The 19,475-nt window shown below is 43.8% G+C and overlaps 1 protein-coding gene across 6 annotated transcripts in view; it reads left to right on the top strand.

Moving 5' to 3' along the window:
• Positions 1 to 19,475, top strand: part of LOC142161533 (E1A-binding protein p400-like) — a 109,831-nt gene that overhangs the window by 51,494 nt on the left and 38,862 nt on the right. For 4 of the 6 annotated variants that reach the window (XM_075217252.1, XM_075217243.1, XM_075217258.1 and 1 more), the window contains exons 21-26: positions 2,063 to 2,251; positions 6,715 to 6,879; positions 7,764 to 7,916; positions 15,625 to 15,704; positions 16,368 to 16,657; positions 17,077 to 17,279. In XM_075217252.1, coding sequence (XP_075073353.1) covers positions 2,063 to 2,251; positions 6,715 to 6,879; positions 7,764 to 7,916; positions 15,625 to 15,704; positions 16,368 to 16,657; positions 17,077 to 17,279 — 1,080 coding nt within the window. The remainder of the gene's footprint in view (positions 1 to 2,062; positions 2,252 to 6,714; positions 6,880 to 7,763; positions 7,917 to 15,624; positions 15,705 to 16,367; positions 16,658 to 17,076; positions 17,280 to 19,475) is intronic. The other 2 variants (XM_075217276.1, XM_075217268.1) reach the window with 1 other exon arrangement.

Here is a 19,475-nt window from a genome sequence, read left to right as displayed (position 1 = left end):
TGGTGTACAAGACACTGACTCGGGCACAGAAATTCCTGTCAGGGAAGCCTCTTCAAATTCAGTCGGACAATGCCATGGCCGTGGCGTGTCTAAATCACCAGGGGGAAACCCGCAGTGTAGGGGCCATGCGGGAGTCGGCCAGGGTCATGGTATGGGCGGATCGCCATGTTCCCAATATGTGAGCCATTTACATTCCGGGCGTGGTAAACTGGAAAGCAGAATTCCTCAGCAGGCAGAAGGTTCACCCAGGCGAATGGTCTTTCAACAGACAGGTCTTTTGCCTCCTAGTGGAGCGTCGGAGGATGCCGGAGATCGATCTCATGGCATCCAGGCTAAATTATCAGCTTTCCAGATACTGCTCATAGTCTCGGGACCCTCAAGCAGAGTCCATAGATGACATGACCGTCCCATGGCACTTTCAGCTAGTGTACCTGTTCCCGCCGATACCCATGCTCTCGCGGGTGCTAAAAAAAAATAAAAATGAAAAAGAGAATGGGTGCCCGCAATCCTGGTAGGCCTTCATTGGCCACGCAGGGCATGGTTTTCAGACATTCTGAAACTGGCGGCAGCACCCCCCTTCCCTCTGTCAATGCAACCAGATTTTCTCATTCACGGCCCTCTTCTCTGCCACTCTTTATATCGTCTAGCTTTGACGGCGTGGCTGTTGAAACCCTAATTCTCAAGGCTTTGGTTATTACAGGAAGTTATTGGTATCCTAATTAGGGCCAGAAAGGCGGCGTCCTCTACAATATATCATCGAGTCTGGAAGGCATACAATCTTTGGTTTGAGTCCCACAGTCTACACACATCCAGGTTTAGCCTCCCTCGGCTCCTGGCTTTCTTGCAGGTGGGCCTCGATAAGGGGCTCCGTCTGGGGTCCCTCAAGGTTCAGGTCTCAGCACTTTCCATTTATTTTCAGAGCAAACTAGCAAAATTTTGGGACGTTCAGAACCAGTGGAGTCTTGAGATCTCAATTTAGTGCTCAACGCACTTACCCAATACTCCATTTGAACCGCTGGAGTCAGTTGATTCACGCCATCTCACTTGGAAAACAGTGTTCATGTTGGCTATCTCGTCAGCTCGTAGAGTTTCCGAATTGGCAGCACCTTTGTGAAATTCTACAGGCTGCAGGGCTTTGCATCAGCGGATGCGAGTTTTGGACGCAGAGTTCCAGAGCAATCCCTCCCTTAGAGGCAGCTTTTGGTATGTCCCAATGTCTCGCAGTGTCCCCCAATGGTAGGAAAGAGAGAAGAAGATTTTTTACTCGCCGTAAAATCTATTTCTCTTACTCCATTGGGGGACACTGCACACCCTCCCTTGCTCTGTAAATAGTTCTGTTGTGTGAATTATAAAAAAAAATAAAAAATTGGGCCTCACTTTCTTATATGTTTGGTTAGACAAAACTGAGGCTACAGGAGACGAGGGGCATAATAGTAGGGGAGGGAAGAAAAACAAGTCTTAAGTGCCTAAACTCCTAGTCCCACCTAGTATACCCCAATGTCTCACAGTGTTCCCAATCGAGTAAGAGAAATCGATTTTATGGTGAGTAAAAATCCTCTTTTCTTTTTTAAAACGTCACACTCGTGGATATCCGTTCTCTACTGCTATTGAAACTAAAACTACAATTTTAATCTTCTGTACTTTATACTTTTTAGATTTTTTTTTAGGTTTTCTTTTGTATTTATTTATAGAAATGTTCTTATTATAAGGCCTACTTTCTATGAACTTGTTACTGTTGTTCTTGTTTCAGAGCTCACATTTTCGGTATACTGTTTGTTTTTCTTCCAAAACCCTTCTGTCTTATTCATGTGTGATCAACTTATAGTTTAGTAGCTTGGGGACTTGGCCTATTGGAAAGTGTGGGTATGACGTAATTATGATTGCAAGCATGAAGGGGGTACAAGTTTGCTGATATGTATTACAGAAAATATCCTAAAATTATATATTGTATATGCTTCATCTTGTACTTGGTGTAAGGTGTGCATTTAGAGCCTCCTATTGATAAATAGTATTTTAATATAATACACATACTTCCTTATCTAATTAGTAATGTCACTTTCAGTACCCATCTCCCAGGGTCAAACTTCACATGTCTCTGTGGGTGCTCCTAGGCCACAGGCACCAACAGCCTTTGCAGCAGCCACTTCAGTAAGGCAGCTGAGTCAGGCTCATTCTCAAAATTCTCAGCATGCAGTCCAGCAGAGTGTTATGTCTCCAAGGCTGGTGCTCAGTTCTCAGGCCAGGCTTCCAAGTAAGTTTTTTTTTTTTTTGTTTTTTTGTTTTGTTTTGTTTTTTTGTCTTTTCTTTTCTTGCCCATGATGCCTTTTTTTCTTTGTAATGTTTATTGTAAAGACAAACGTATATACTGAAACCTACATGTCTTACTAGAACCCAGTAATTCTTTGATACTTGCTCCAACTGAAATTGAAATTATATCTTACAAGCATGCTGAGAATTATAGTTCAGCCACAGCTGACGAGATAGTTTACTACACTCTTATAAAAACTAAAACTTTCTCTCCTCTAGTAGGGAGACACCGATGTTGGGTTATATTTCATCATTAGTGGACATGACACTGAAAGAAAACTAACTTGACCTTTCCCCTATAGCACTGCTACTCCTCTTGATTGTTATTTCAGTGGACTGCATAGGAGCTAGGCACAGGACTTTTTCCATCGGCCTCCTCTCAAAGTGGGGGCCTCCCAACCCCCACCTCTGTCTCTGCCCTCAATAAATGGAGACCACAACCTTCTAGGGTGAGGAGGGGATCATTTCACTTCCTCAAGGGGGACAGCTTACTCTGCAAGTGAGGCAAAGGTGGATATCATGTGTATGGATGCTACTAGACCTTGCAGTGTGTGAAGGTCCACCATAGAAGTGCAGGACAAATAGACCTCTGCACATGTGACTACTTTGGTCCAATGGAGTCTTGGCACCCAACAGGACTTACAAGTAGTCCCCAACTTCCTTGCAGCACACCAGGAGACCTTATCACGGGTGCTTTGCCTTCAGAAGCATGTCTTGGCCCTGCAACCAGCTATTGCCGCCAGTTACAGATTGCTGTTTGCAGATAACCACAGTCCAGTTTACACATGGAACACAGCGATGCTATTAACACATACTGACTTTTCAATGTCCCTGGAAAGCCTCCAGTTTGTTCACTAGTGGTCATTTCCTTGGAAGAGGGGGATAGAAGATCCATTGACAACAAAAGATGCAGCCTTGGAAATCTTGACCGTCCAGTCAGAGCAGGTCTTTGTGACACAAATGAATATCAACTCATGCTGAATTGTTTCGCCTTCAGGAGCTTTACTATTTGTGTTCATCAGGAACACCTATCTCCAACTTGAACAATCACCAGCGATTCCACATTTCACATTCCAATTTTTGACGCTCCCCTTATGATCGGTGCTCAGCCCTGTGAGTGTTCAACAATGTTATGGCCTCCATGGCAGTGATTTTTGTAGTATCTGGACCATTCTGTATTTAGACCTACTGGTGAATGCTTTGTCCAGAAACCTGGCAGGACAACATCTGGAGCTATGTGGACTACTTTCTAGGGTTTGTGGCTTCTAGTATACTCGGGTCTTGTTTTTTGATGCAGGGCGATGGTGGGCGTTCCTTCTATAGGTTAATCATCAAGTACTGCATCTGGGTTGTGAGTTTTAATGATCTTAACCTGGAGGTGGACTGTTATGTGCAGTTGAACATAGGGCCGTTTTTTAAATCATGCTCCTTGAATAGTTCTCTCACAGGATGGTTGCTTCCCATCCCATTTGTTGTTAGTGAGACCGTTTTCAGCCCTCATCTGTCAGGTGGTCTTGATGTACACCAACCAGCCTATTGGGCATGGGTGGCGATTCTTCCATGAGAGTGTGTTCTCTTTAGCTGTACAGTCTTCGAATCAACATTCTGGAGGTCAGCTCATTTACTGGCCCTCAATACCTTGACATTATTTTATTGGGGTACAGATGGACAGCGCCACTGCAGTCATTTATAGAGCAGCAGTTCCCCTCTCTGATGAAAACATCTTTCATTATGTGATTTGCGAACATATATTCCAGGCAGAACTACCACAGTTGAATAATTGAGGTGGGCTTCCTGTATCATCAAAGGCTAAACTCCAGTGCCTCCCACTGAGGTGACAGCCCAGTCTTTTACATGGCCTATGCAGCTCGCTGCATATCCCATGGATCCATGCAGACCTCCTCCTTCTCCTGCAACACTTCCTGATGAGTCGGCTTGTGCGTAATGCTTGACTAAGTCTGTGCAAGGTCTGGTTCATGTTTTCTCTTCGTTGACAAGGAATCTCCTCCAAGTCTAGACTGTGCAGTAGGCGTTATCATCCAGCGGGAGGAAGGTGAGGTGTCTGAAATTTCTAAAACTGAATTTTCCTTGTGCCTTTATGAGGACCCCAATCAGGAAGCAGGGAGTAGAAAATTTAGTCTGAGTGTCTGACAATGTTCAGAACAGCTTTGACCACCGACAATTTGCTAGTTTTCTTCACGTCCCTTAGAGGACCTTATGTGCGAAGTATGGATCAATCCTGATTGTAGATTTCAGGTCTCTTGCAGTTTGCAGTCCCTTTATCCTCTCCATAGTGGGTACACCAAGATATGGGATTTTGCCTAAGGAAGATGCACCTTTAGCTCACCTTTCGAAGACCAAAACTAGTCCGGTTCCGAACACTGCTATCTTAAGGGATAGCACGGATAAGAACCTTTAGGCCATCCTTAAGTCTATTTTACACGGCATAATAGGCCTCCCTTAGACCCATCTTAGCTTCAACTTGGTCAATAAGGCAGTCGACAAGTGGTTGGCAGAGGGTTTGCACACTGGCAGACCCAGATCAGATTTGATAACTCTCTGGTACTACATATCTGTGAGGCCTCTGAATTTTTGTGTTCTACTGCCAAGGATACAGGGCTCATTGGAGCTTGGATTTCATCAGTACCTTCTCATATTTGCAGTTAAGTACCACCATTTTCAGTTTTGGGCTCTTCCCTTCAGCTTGTTGACAGCTCTGAGTGTTTTCACCAAGGTAGCTGACCTGCTGAGATCCAGGAGGGTGACTGTCATTTCCTACCTGAATAATCTGCTAATCAAGGGAGTCGCCAGGTCTTGCTGCAAGAGCATGTTCGAGCTTTGACCCAAATCTTATAATCTCTCTCGGGATCATAAATTACCAGAAGTCCAACCTGACTCCTTTCCAGTGGATGGTCTTCCCGGCTGCTGTTTGACGCTAACCAGCAGAAAGTGTTTTTGCCACTGGAAAAAGTCCTGTCCAGGGACTCGTGATGTTCCTTTTAACTTAGTCATGTGTCTGCTCACTTTTGCTTGAAAATAATAGGTAACATGGTTGGTGAAATTTGCACGGTTTCACTCGAGGGAGTTCCAGATCAAACTTATTTTGAAATGGAAAAAACCTCACCATAGTCAGACAAGCCGGTTCATCAGACAGTCTCCAGAGGTGCCCCTACTGGTGGATTAAGTGTGAAAACCACAACAGGGGACACCATTACACCTTCTGGGAATGGGCACTGGTGATTATGGATGCCAGCCTTTAGGGTTGGGGAGCTGACGCTCGTATGTGCCATTTCCAGGGTCTTGAATAAATATCCTGGAACTCCAAATGTGTTTTCAGGGACCTTGTCAGAGCATGCACATTCTTGAGATGAAGGCCTAGACAATGCCACCATACTTCAGTCTTCGGGGAGCCATCACAAGTACCCTGGTCATGAGAGAGACTAGCAGGGTCATGCGGTGGGTGGAGGGGAAACTTTCAGCCAACAAGGTGGTGGTCATTCCAGGGATAGAGAACTGGCAAGCAGATTTTCTCAGCAGGCATGCCCTTCACCACAGGGACTGGTCCCTTTTATCCAGAAGTCTTCCAGCAGTTAATGGATAGGTTGGGCTCAGTTAGATGTCAGTATGATGGCATCTCTGTTGAACCTCAAGGTGTATCACTTCTGCTCAAGGTCAAGGTATCCAAAGTTTTTTTTGATAGACTATGATACTACTTTGGGACTTCTGTTTGATTTACTGTTCTTGTTAGCAATGCTTGTGCGAGTGCTAAAGAAGATAAAACGAGAGGCCGTTACGGTGGTTCTAGGCATTCAAATCACGGTGGAAGGTTTGTTGTGATATCTGCATCATCAAAGCTGATTGCTTTTGTGGCTGTTGAAGCCATGTATTGTCTGTTCTACTTTGCTGCTCTTATTATTCTTGCTTCCTTGCTGGGCTAATTGTGAGCTGAGGAGGAGCAGGAGTGGAGCAGTCAGATTTCTTATTTCTTTCTTTGCAATGGAACACAATGTGTGGTTTATATTCCACATCTACAGTCTCAGAGAAAATGATTTAACGTTAAGTATCAAAAAAACTTTTCTATTTATTTACAGTAATAATGTAACTGAGTATAATATTTTTTTTGCAAAATATTCCTCTAAATATTTGTTCATATGTGAGACTTTTGTCAGTTGCAGCAATGAGTGCAAAAGGAGAGTAAAAAATATGCACGGAAATATACATTTCAAATGATCTGCCAAGCTATGTAAAGTGAAATTTTTCTACTAGTTTATTTTAATTACAATTTGCTATTTAGTTTTGCTTTGTACTAGTCCAATCTTGCGTTTGTTTCTGTGTACAAATTTTTAGCTTTTGCTGTTTTCTGACTGGAAGCCCATGTGATGACCTGATTTATTTTGGTTTCTGCAGGTGGTGAAGTAGTAAAAATTGCTCAGCTGGCTACCGCTGGTGCATCTCAGGGTCGAATTGCTCAACCAGAGACCCCAGTTACGCTGCAATTCCAAGGAAACAAATTCACCCTGTCTCAGAGCCAATTGCGCCAGCTCACCGCTGGCCAGCCATTGCAGCTGCAAGGTAACATAGACAATTATAAATGCTACATAATGACCTCTCACATATAGGTGTATGAATACTGCATAATAGGGATACAAAACTGTAATTGTTTTTAGAACATGCAGTTCTGTACTAATATTATTCTTAAAACTTGTACAAATATATTTTCAGACCACTAACTCAAATCTGTTCTTGGCCATAACATGGGTGTAGTCATGTTTTGACAGATTACTTGTTTTGATAATGTGGCCACTCGGCGTACTGTACAGATAGTATATGATTGAAAATGTTTTTTTCACCTCTTCCAAGTAAGCAGTATGGCAGCTTCATGTTAATATATATATATATATATATATAGGTAAAGAAAATCGCTTTCGTACATAACGCATAAAAACTGAGATATTAGGAGTTCTTGTTTATAGTTACTTATACCAATGTATTTTGCTAAATATTTAGAGAGAAACATCTTTATTTATACAAGTTACAGTTATTGATATTAGGTGAAGCCAATATTAGCAGTATTATATATTCAGTCAATTCAGTGGAGGAAACTTATCCATTGGTTTGGTTATATATAGATAATTGGAGTTTCATTATTAATTAAATTGTACAAGACGTCACTGAACCACTTTTTTCTGTTGACATTATTTTATTTCTTCCATTTGTACATTTTTTGTACATTTTTTTTTTTTTTTTTATTGAAACCGTATAATAATGAGAGAGAAATGCTCTATGATCTGTAGACATGATCATGTGACAGTATTTTCACATAGCAAGAACTGGATACTTATTCATACCCTTCCATTTTGTTTGTCACTTTACCTTTGCCCTGGGCACATCCTCCTTTTAAGCAAACTGTTGTGTAGACTATATTTGACGTTTTCTGTGCATGTTCTTTGTCCCAGGTAATGTTCTACAGATTGTTTCTGCACCTGGTCAGTACCTGCGTCCTCAAGGGTCTGTTGTACTTCCAACCATGCCACAAGCTGCAGCTGCTAATGTCATGAGAAGTCAGTCCCAACTGGGAGCACCACAGCCCAGCACTGTCCCATCAGCAGGTGAGGTTATTGCACCAAGTGTGAATGACATGCATAGAGTATGGATCTGTTAATTTCATAGCTAAACCAGTCTTCTGTTGAGTAGTCTAGTAATGTGATGCTTTATGCAAATATAAAATTGCATATGGTTGTGAATTAGCTTTTATTTTGTGGTGCAGAAGGGTATCTGTTCACATTGAATTATTTTAGTTCTATACCCACTAACTATACTCGCTAAAATAGAACATATGATAGTGGCTGGTTCTTACATTGTGTCAGAGCGGCACTTTCGTTTTAGATTTTTCTTAGTTCAATTTATACTTTGGTAATCTTTTTAGCTCCATTTTACTTCCAAACACCAGTATCTTTCTCTTGTCGTCCCTTTAAATTTAAACTTGTCTGTGACGGGATAGGCTTACTCTGCCACCTTGTGTCGCTGCCAACAGTTATTTCCATGAGAGGGTAGGCTTACTTTGCCACCCTGTCTGCAGGGAAGTAGCTTTACGGATTCATTTTTGGGTTGCTTTTACCAACTGTACTGATCACTCCTACTGGTGTCGATAGGCTACCAGAAACTCACTGGTTGTAAGTGGCAACTGCAAACCAGTTGTTGGACAGTAGACTCTGCCACCACCAGCATCCTTCAATGCCACCTAGAACTGCTAGTGATTGTGGATGGTTGCTCCTTACCGCTTACTTAGGATCAATACTGCATGGTAGTAGGCAGAGAGTTGACCTAGGGTATTGGCATCAAAATAGTACAGCCGGGGGTTTATTAGAGGGCTTGTATCCGTATATCACATGTTTTCAGCAGATAAGGAGTTGAGTAGGATATTTAGGAAGAGTAGTTGCCTTCCTGCTTTGCCTCTTGGAACTCCCAGGAAGCAATCCGGCAAAGCTGCCCTGCATAGCCCCCCCCCCCCCCTCCCCCCTCACTAGGCACTGGATGGCTTAGGGTGCTGTCTTTTAGGTCCATAGCTATCTTAGGTGAGATCTCTCCAGCCCCTCCTCTCTGTTGGGGTTTCGTAGCTAGGCCAGTCCACCAGAAGAGATAAAGCAATCATTTTGGGAGTAGTCTTGTGCAGTAGTACTTCTTCTTTCCATCTACCTCCTTAGCTACAAGGATTAGTGAATTAGAGGTATTGTGTTCTTGTTGTCTGGGTGCTTGCTCCATTTTTCATGCAAAATTGACTTGTGCACAGTCTGGATGCCCTGTGCACAGTATGCAGAGGTCTAGCAGCCATGCTCGTCTGTGAGTGTGTGCCCCGCTTAAATGGCAAAGACAGCTAAGGTTAGGTCTCTGGCACAGGCCTTTTCTGAGCTATCGCGGCTTGCTGTACGCTATAGGGAGCAGGGAGGGGATGCCCCTCTGCCCAATATGTGGTGACTATAGGCAGTGCAATTGTCTGCCCCATATAAAACCCGCCTTGCAGCCTTTGGGTTCGGTGCTGTCCTAGTCTGACCAGCCGGATTGGACTTGGGACCTGGCCAGGACTTTGCAGGGGTTAGTTTAGGTATCCTCCTCTTTGGAGAAGATTCTGACGTCCACTACCACTTCTGGCGTCGGCTTCCGGTGCTCTCTCATCCCCTAGAGGGGTCTGACTCAGATTTCTCTTCACACGAGTAAGGGGAGGCTTTATCTCTCTGGAGGAGGATTCCCAAAACAAAAGGGGGGTGGATGACTTGATGCGTGCTGTTAGACAGGCCCGGCCAGCTATGCGTCCAGTGACTAAGCCCGCAACAAACGCTCAGCATGAAAAGCTGGTTCATGGTGTCCATGGACATCAAGGATGCGTATCTCCATATTCCAGTGTAACCAATGGAGTATATAGGGGATGCCCCCTCCTTGCTGAACCTAGCTCCAGATACCAAGGGCATTAGTCTCAATGCTGCCCATTCTGAAGCCTCAGAGCTCCAGCTTGGCGCTTTGCTTCCAGGGACTCCCAGGTGGCAGTGTGTATACTGGATTCATTTAATTCCTGGAGGCGGCTGTGTTTTATAGACCCTTTGATACTGCAGCTCTGTGACTAGCAGCTAACTGGGCCACCAGGAATGGGAAATCCTTCCGCATAACAGAACTAGATTTCCCTCCGATCCCCACGGGATCAACAAGGAATTTGTTAAATCTATTTTTAAGCACTTAAACCATTTAAAACATATTTTTTTCTACCATTCAATGTTAACATATAATGAAATACATTTGCTCATTATTGTATATTCATGGTGCTCTGTGCTTGCCTACAATTCAAGGGCCATATTGCAAAACACACATTCTATAGCATGTGTGGTGGAAGCGGGGACTTCCTTAGAGTGAGTGATATGTTCTCAATGTGCTGGGAGTTTGGGGCCTGAACGTAATTGTTTTATTTTAAAAATATTTGTTTTACCACTTTATTTTTCTATATTGTCTTTAAACACAATAAAAAAATATTTTCATGCTATCTGGGGGACACTGCTACCATAAGTTGTATGAGGGGAGTATGGAGTTGGCACTTAACTAGTTAACTTGTTAAATGTATCAATGCTGACAGAACCCTTCCCACTGCAACCCTCATATAGCGCCTCAGTTTAGTTTAAGTGCCCAAGGGAGTTGGGCTTGCTTTTTTTACTAGCATAGCTTTAACTTTTTTATTATTTTTACAAATAGATTTTTTTCTTTATCTGAGGAGTGTTAGAATGAAAGCACACTCCTTTTACTGGAGCCGCACTACAGCTGTCTTTTGTGAGCTGGAGGGCTCTCACTGACAGCACCTGAGCGTTTCAGTGCTGACAGGCGGCTTAATGAAGTCGCTGTTACACTGACAGCTTCCCGACATACCGGCACTGCCTTGGAGGCATAGAGTGCTAGTAATCGTAGCGATGGTGGTCGCCATCTTGCTGGACTATACCAAGTATCTCCCTCAGAGAAAGAAGTGGGAGAATCTTGTTTAAGCTGCACAAATTCACCAGGATTAAAACGGACAATAGAAAATGGCTGTGGGCTGTCTCGAATAGGAAGAAACAGTCATCGATTCCACAAACGGACAGGAAAGCTTGGGGGCGGAGCTAATGCATATAGAGCTTCCCCACCTCTGCTTGGATTTTTGGACTCTCCCATATGCGCCCCAAGAGATTGCCTGGGAAGACAGCAGTCTCTCCTCAGCCTGATATCGGGGCTATTGCTGACTGACTCCTCTCCTATATATCTGTCTTATCTGGAAGGCTAAGTACAAAGCATTATATACTTTTGTACTCCGTAATGAAAATAGTGGTATATTAATGTGTTGCAAGTGGCATAATATATTATATCCTACTTACACAACCAATCTCTTTTCACATATAGCTTGCTACAAGATACAACTTGTCATAGATTAGTTAGTGTACTTATAATTTTATCGAGCCTATATCTTGTGTGACTGTAATTCTATTGCTTTAGTGTGTTTTCCCTTTCAAAATATGTTGATAAGGGAAAAGCACTATGTGCAAAATATTTCATTTGTTCAAAGTGTAATGTTTAGTTGCCAATTGGACTAAAGGACCAGGCGGTGCTTTGTACTGACTGTGACGCGGGTCACACACTTCGCAGGCCCAGATTAATGGACTACCACTACCAGAGGAACCCGGCATGAGCATCTTCTCTGGCGCAATCTGTTTCTACACTGGTCCAACTGCTTACTAAGCCTGCAGGGCCACCAGCGGTTTCCATAGTTCTCCCCTCCACTTGAGTAGAAACTGTACTCCCTGTGACCGTAAGGGATACCAGTGACCGCTGAGACAGCTGAAGTGACATTTGCAAGTCCATCATCCTCTCTCGCTAACCCAGGTTCTTCCTTTGGAGAACCGGCCTGGTCCTCATCCTTGCTCAGTGGCCTAGATAGATAAACCGTTTTCTAGACTCACCAAGATTTATACGGTCTAGAAATAAGCGGCTTCAGTCTGCAAATCCTCTCGTATCCCATTCTGATTCAGAGAGATCATCAGAAGAGGAGGGTAAGCCTATTCTCGACTCTGATTCTGCGCAGGTCACAGAACTGGAAAAATCCCCTAGATATCAGGGCATTGACTTCCTGGTTTTCGCAGTGAGACAAGCCCTGGACCTTTTGGATTTGGATGAACTTAAATCTTCGGATCAGGGTCTTTTATAAAAAAAAAAAAAAAAAAAAAAATGAAGACTCTCTATTAGTTTCCCACCATCAGTGGAGTTAACAGATTTCTCAGAAGCAGCCGGACCGGAAGTTTTCTATTCCAAGGATATTCCTTGCCCTGTACCCATTACAGGAAGAGGATCTGGCCTGCTGGGAACAGATCCCAAAGGTCGACACTCCGGTAGCTCGCTTAGCTCGTCACACTTCACTTCCGGTGCCAGGAACAGCTGCCCTGCAGGATGCCACTGACCGCAAGGTAGAGGGAAATTTAAAATCAATTTATGTTGCGGCGGTCATCTCTTTCAGACTCCTGTTTTCATCAGCGTGGGTTGCTCAGCTGGCGGAGGGATTGCAGGACTCAGGCTTGCTTCCCCTTGCCCTGCACCTAAGGGAGGCTTCTGAATATTTATAAGAATCGGTCCATAATGCAGCCTCCATTTCATCCTCCATATCTGCATTGGCTGCGGCAGCTGGAAGAACCCTTTGGCTAAGGTCCTGGGACGCAGATACAGAATCTCAGAAATCACTTGAAACATTACCTTATTCAGGCAGACCGACTGGTAACAGGGGACACTCTTACAGAGGTAGGTCCTCCCACTCTACGAGGCGCCTGTCCTCCAAACTTCTGGAGAAACAGGCATCCTGACTGTCATCCACCCTTCTTTGCTTCAGCAGAAGTGGGGGGACCGGTTAAGTCTGTTCAAAGAACAGTGAATAGCGTCCGCCGAAGACCATTGGTTTTGTGGGATCATGACGAAGGGTACATGATAGACCTGTCAGGTCCAGCCCTTCATCTTTTCTTTGCAACCTCTTTGCCCCGCGACCCAGAAAGGAGACAGGCGCTGTGACCTCATCAAAGCCATATCAGCGAATCTGTTACAACAGCAGCTGACTGTTACCATCAAGATCCTGGAGCACCACGGCTGGTTAATAAACCTGCACAAATCACAATTGATCCTATGCCAGTGGGTAACATTCCTGGGGCTGCTCATGGACACCAGAGAACAAAAAGTGTTTCTCCTGAAGGACAAGGCCAGATCATTACAGGATGTAACTACACGGGTCCTGGCCACTCCCAGTCCATCCACCCAATACCATTCCCTCGGTTTCCAGTGGGACCTCTTTAACAAAGTGGTCAGGTTCCCATCTGCAGTTGGAATGCCAGCGGATCCGATTGTCTTCCAAAGCGAGGTTGTCTCTTCAGTGGTGGTTGATTCAGGATCACCTGTCAGTATGCAGGTCCTTTGCACCATGGTCCTGGATCATAGTGACCACAGATGCCAGCTTGAGGGGGTGGGGGGCTGTGGCCCTTCTGTTACGACTTCAAGGACTTTGGTTTACTCAGGAGACTTTTCTGTCTATCAACATTCTGTAATTGAAGGCCATGCTAATGGCACTTCGGGGCGCCCAGACCATGCTTCAGAGTTGCCCGGTCAGGTTGCAATCCAACAATGCTATGGCAGTGGCTTATGTCAACAGACAGGGCGGGACCAGAAGTGCTGGAGCAATGTCGGTGACAACGCAGATCTTGGCCGGGGGCGGAACAGTATGTGTCCTCAATCTCAGCAGTGTTCATCATACGGTGATGCCGGGGGGAGTGGTCACTCTGTCCGGAGGTCTTCCAGTCGCTGGTCCTAAGATGGGGTCTCCCGGACCTGGACCTCATGGCATCGAGGCACAACAGGAAGGTCCCCAGATTCTGCGCAAGGGCAAGGGACCCCCTCGCGGTAGCCATCGACATCATGACAATGCCCTAGGACTTTTGTTTGGGGTATCAGTTCCCCCCCATACCCATGATTCACTGCATTCTCAGATAGGTAAGGCAAGAGGGACTCCTATTGATACTGGTGGCTCCCGCCTGGCCACGTCGAGTATGGTATGCAGACATTATCTTGATGGCAGTAGGTCAAGGGGTTCGTCTACCACTGCGTGACGACCTCCTTCTCCAAAGCCCATTCAGACATCAGGACTTGCCTCGGCTGACTTTAATGTCATGGCTGTTGAAGCCAGTCTTTGGCTGTCTAGAGGATTCTCTCCCAGAATTGTGAACGCGCTCTTGCAAGCTCGTAAGCCAGTTTCAGCTCATATCTACCACCACATCTGGCGCACTTAGATCAGATGGTGTGAAAGTCAACCCTGCCATACATCGTCTTTTCGTCTATATCATTTCCTGACATTCCTCCAGGATGAATAAAGAACTGGAAGTTGCTCAATCAAATTATAGGCTACAGCAGGTGCTTGAAAGGGTGGGGTTTTACTGAAAGGAACAAACACACAGAGAGATCCCCCAGCACACTGCTATAGCCAGCAACAGATCTGCCATTTCTACTGTAGATAAAAATGCAAAAGTCTTAGTTGCACACATTTGCAACCAATTTCCTCCAGGATGGCCTGGATGCAGGTCTCCGTCTGGCCCCTTTCGGTATTATTTTTTTTTTCACCTTCAATTGGTGGACATGCCAGATATTAGGATGTTTTTACAGGTAGTTCTGCATGCCTCCATATGTCCCACCCACAGCACCCTGGGGTCTCAACCTAGTACTTGATAGACTTAAGGGGCCTCCTTTTGAACCATTACATTCGGCAGAATTAAGGTTCTTAAGGTAGCAATCCTTCTAGCGATTGCATTGGCTCGCAGAGTGGCCGAGCTAAGAGTCCTTTCTTGTCGTGAGCCATATTTGGTTTTTCACGACGACAGAGCAGTTCTACGTACAATCCCTTCATTTGTACCGAAGGTGGTTTCTGCTTTTCACATGAACCAAGAAATTGTTGTTCCAGTGTTCAAGGTGGGGGGCATCATCCTTTGGACAAAATTCGATGGAATGCTTGGATGTGGTCAGGGCTCTCCGAATTTATGTGAGGAGGACCTCGCACATTCGGCTCACAGATTCTTTATCCTGTTCGATTCCCATAGACGAGGATGGCCAGCCTTAAAACAGTCAATTGCTAGATGGATTACTGCAACCATTAAGCAAGCTTATGTCAGTGCTAACCAACCTGTGCCAAGTCGACTTACTACCCATTCCACTCGCTTGGGGGGTGGGGGGCGTCTTGGGCATCGAGAAATGGGGCCTCAGTGGACCAGCTTTGTAGAGCAACCACCTGGTCCTCGGTCCATACTTTCACATAATTTTATCAATTTCATGTCTTTGCATCTACAGACACCATTTTGTATAAAAATCCTATTTTAGAATAAGGGTGCAGTCGGATTCTCTCTGTTGCATTGTGTAATCTCTCTAATAGTGATCTATTTTTTGTGGCAGGCCAGCTGCCAATGGATCGCCAATGATCCTTTGTTGCTTGGCACAGTGCGGAACTTACCTTCCTGCATTGCTTATGTTGAGTTTTGTATTTTACAAATTTTTGCAGATTTTGTTCTCGGACATGCTACTGTAACTGTAGGCTGCTGACAGTGACAGCCCGGGCTCAAGTCAAGAATGTGTGAGGTGGGGGATGGGAAGAGAAAAGTTTGTGATCACTGTTCATTTGGAACTTGGGTTTATGTAGACTTACCCCCTGCACAAAAAGATGTGAAACTGATATAGGGCAGACAGGAAGTGATTGATTAATTTTAAGTACTAATAGTCTTTTTTCTTTGTTTTTAGCTCTTATAACTGCTAAAAATGCCCACGTTGGAATAGACACAGCAACGAAACCTGCTCCTGCTGTACTGGGAAATGCCCAGGTATGTTGTTGAAGCAAAGATTAATACAGTAGCTTAAGTTTTTAGAAATGACCTTCTGTGTGTTTAAAAAAAAAAAAAAAAAAAAGTTTTCAGACCCACAGTTGTTGCAAATACACAATGGAGCAATATAAAAAATATTCTTTACTTTTGTTTATCAATGGAAGGTAAAAGAAAATAATAGTTGTGTTTAAGTCTCTAACCACATGACAGTGCTTGTACTTTCCACTTTAATCTTTGATACGGTGTCGGCAGCTTTATCTTGGTCTTTTATGTGGTATATTATGAGTACTGTATACAATCATTTTGCCTCTGTTAATTGTAAATGTTAACATTAATAAGTAAATGAAACAGTTTACAACTAATGTCAATCCAACCTTAACTTCATGTTGACATTTGGTTGTCTCCTCTGGATAGCAGTCTGTTTCACAAGGCTTCTTTTATTTTACAAATTGTTAAAACAAAAATGAAAGATTTGATTCCCTCTGCCAGATCAAGGCTAGTTGGTAGCTATGTTTTTAAAATTCTCCATTTTATTAAACAAGCCATTTTGTTTTTAACTAAAATTAATAGATAACCTTGCTATGTACATAGTTTATATTTATGCACTTGAAGACACCTAATATAAAGATATCCAATTGATTTATTTTTTGTTTGGGAATGGAGGAATCTGCAGAAAATAAGCAACGATTGCTGAAAGAACGCCTGGACCGAATCTTCACCTGTAATGAAAGGCGCTGTGCACGGGCTCCTGTGTATGGGTCAGACTTGTTATCGCTCTTCTCCCTGAATTCTGCTCATACCAACCGTTTCATGTTGGAAACACAATGGAGCTGGACTGGATCTGTGAACTGTGCGGCCTCCTCCCAGTCACCAGAGAATTCCAGTGATCCATTGCAACATCTTATCCTGAGACCGGACCAGCAGAAAACAGCCTTGGAACCACTTGCAAAGAGGTGAATTAAAAAGCTCACTGAGGGGTGTTGGTTTTAGTGTCGTCCTAACTACAGGGGTACAATATTAATCCTGGTTTGCAGTGACTGAGTAGGGAACTTGTTTACTCATAGTCTGTAATGTGTATGGTGTCGTTCATAGGAAGGCAATATCTACCACATATGAGGTTTCTGGGGAAGATATGCACTATTAAAATATAGACTGCTGCGGGCTTCCCATTCTGCAGAACAAAAGTGATTTGGAGGTTACTTGCAGCTTAGTGAACATGGAGGAACATGGATGCTTTAAATATTTCACTACGAGGGCATTACTTATAAGAACCCATTGACTAAATTCTATTATCTGAAATATATATCTCAGGTGAAGGGTGGAAGCCTTGCTTTGTGAATGTAGAGTTCAGTGATTTTAATTCTGTTACCAGAACACTCTGTGTGGTTCCCGCCGTTGTTGCTGCGCCTCCTATTCTGGTAATGCCACATCCTCCTCCTATGTACACTCACAACATGAAGATCCTGAGCCACCGTCTGAGGGAGCAGGCAGCCTCATGTATGCAGATCCTGAGAGAGCGAACATCACCTCATTGTGTGCAGACTCCTGATCTCAGGCTCATCCGCTGCGATTCAGGTAAGTTGAAAAGAAGGAAAAAGGATTTTGTTTTAGTGTTGTTATTCCTGTTCTTTGTTTCAAATCTGTGCAGTAGTAGTGTGCATGTAACAGCAGTTCTCTTGTTTATTTTGGCAATTATATCTTCTGCTCCCCAGAAAAAATGAACTGAAGTTCTGGGTCACTTGCTTGTGCTGCCCCTTCTCATGTAAAGGAAAGTAATAGGAAAGAAGAGCTAGATAAAAACAGTTTTGCCGTGTGTCCTTAAAAGTAGCTGTATGGTTCTCGGACATATGTTTGCTTTTTTTTTTTGTGTGTTCCTCCTTTTTCTTTATATTATTTCATAGCAACCTGGATGCCATCTGTAATTTCTGTTTACCAGGAGCCAAGGACATTAGCTCAGATCTGTCCCTGTTATTTCTAGCTTCACCTGTCTATGGGCTTTTGGATGGTTTCTGGTAGCAGCTTGCCAAAAAGCCAATTGGCCTAAAGATCCATGGTATAATGTTTAGTTACTGCCTGCACACACATCCCTCCACCATCTTCCTAATTCTGTATTCTTTATGCAGGCTGTGACGAGATGGGCTTAATGTTCCACCCTGTTGGGGGAGTTTTGTCTTGGGGTTCTTCTTACCATCAGTAACCCAGTGATACTCAGCCATCAGAAACTCACTAAGTGTCAAATGTAAATCAGCATCAGACTCCTTCACTGGCACCTGAAACCGCTCGCTTGCAAGCTGGTGTGTTTAGTTGTTTTCACACCACTTTGCTGGCGATTCTCTGACCCTAATTACTGTTAAATTTAGAACAGATCTGCTAGGTAGTGGGCAGAGCAGCAACTCAGGGTGCTGGGTTCAACACAAGAATGCAGGGGAGTGGATGAATGTTGGCTCTTATCTGTAGGTGACAATATTTCAATAGTGTTACTGGACCCCACCTTCTACACACACTTGTGCTGGGGCATATGGTTTAATGTAAAGCATCCCAGCACAATGATACCTTTATGTTCAAGTGTTTTAAAAATGTTTTTAAACACTCCCTAGTTGTCCAGTGGAGAACGAGGCTCATTCGCTGGCATATACCAAATACGGTGTTAGAAGTGTGAACAAGATCTGGGCTGATTCACATGCAAGATAAGTGAATCAACCTGGATAGTTAAAGGTAAAGGGGCGGGGCTATCTCCTGTCTGGCTTATGATATCTCCAGTCTTTTTCTTTCATCCTATCTGGGAAACACTGCTACCATGAGTTGTATGAGGGGAGTGTGGAGTTGGCACTTAACTAATTAACTTGTTTAATGTAATAATGCTGGCAGACCGCTCCCCTCTGCAACCCCCTGTAGCGCCTCAGTTTAAATTAAGTTCCCAAGGGAGTTGGGCTTCATTTTTTGTGCTAGATAGTTTTACTTTAATTTACTCTTTTATTCATTTATACTTTTGGGAAGGTTTTTTTTCTGTATCTACATTGTCCAGTGTGTTCTAGAAATAGAGAACACACTCCTTTTACTGACAGTGCTGGTAGTGTTAACAGTGTGACAGGCGGCTTAAAGAAACAACTGTCCCACTGACAGCCTCCTGACATACCGACGCTGCCTTGACAGGCATAGAACACCAGTACCCGGAGCGATGGCGACCGCCATCTTGCTGGGTTATACCAAGTTCCCCTCTAAGAGATAGGAGGGGGGAATCTTGGATAAGCCGCGCAAAATTTTTGGGGAGAAAAACGGAGAAGACGCAAGTGGTGGGATATTTAAAATAATAGTAAAATGACCACCGATTCTATAAGCAGCAGCAGGAAATCTCGGGGGACGGAGCTGAGGTATATAGAGCTCCCCCACCTCAATTGGCACACTTGGATTCTCCCACCTGTGCGCCAAGAGATTGCCTGAGAACAGCAGACTCTCCTCAGCTATCGCATCGGGGACACTGCTGACTGGCTCCTCTCCTGCATGTCTGACTTTGCTGGAAGGCTAAGTACCAATAATATATACCCGTATACTACATATTGGATATAGATATACATTGTTTGTGTTGCAAGTAGTTTTAAAAATATATTGGATTCTACTTTGCGAACTTATATTTGCTGAGATTGGCTTGTTGCAAGATACAACTTTGTCTGTCATAGCTTAGTTAGAATACTTGTATTTATTTCAAACTATATCTTGTGTGACTGATTTATTTTGCTTCAGTATGTTTTCCTTTTAAAAATATGTCTGATA

The sequence above is a fragment of the Mixophyes fleayi genome, chromosome 1, assembly GCF_038048845.1.
Source record: "Mixophyes fleayi isolate aMixFle1 chromosome 1, aMixFle1.hap1, whole genome shotgun sequence".
Taxonomy (NCBI): domain Eukaryota; kingdom Metazoa; phylum Chordata; class Amphibia; order Anura; family Limnodynastidae; genus Mixophyes; species Mixophyes fleayi.
Note: the sequence above shows the minus strand (reverse complement) of the source record. Positions and strands in the feature narration are given on the sequence as shown.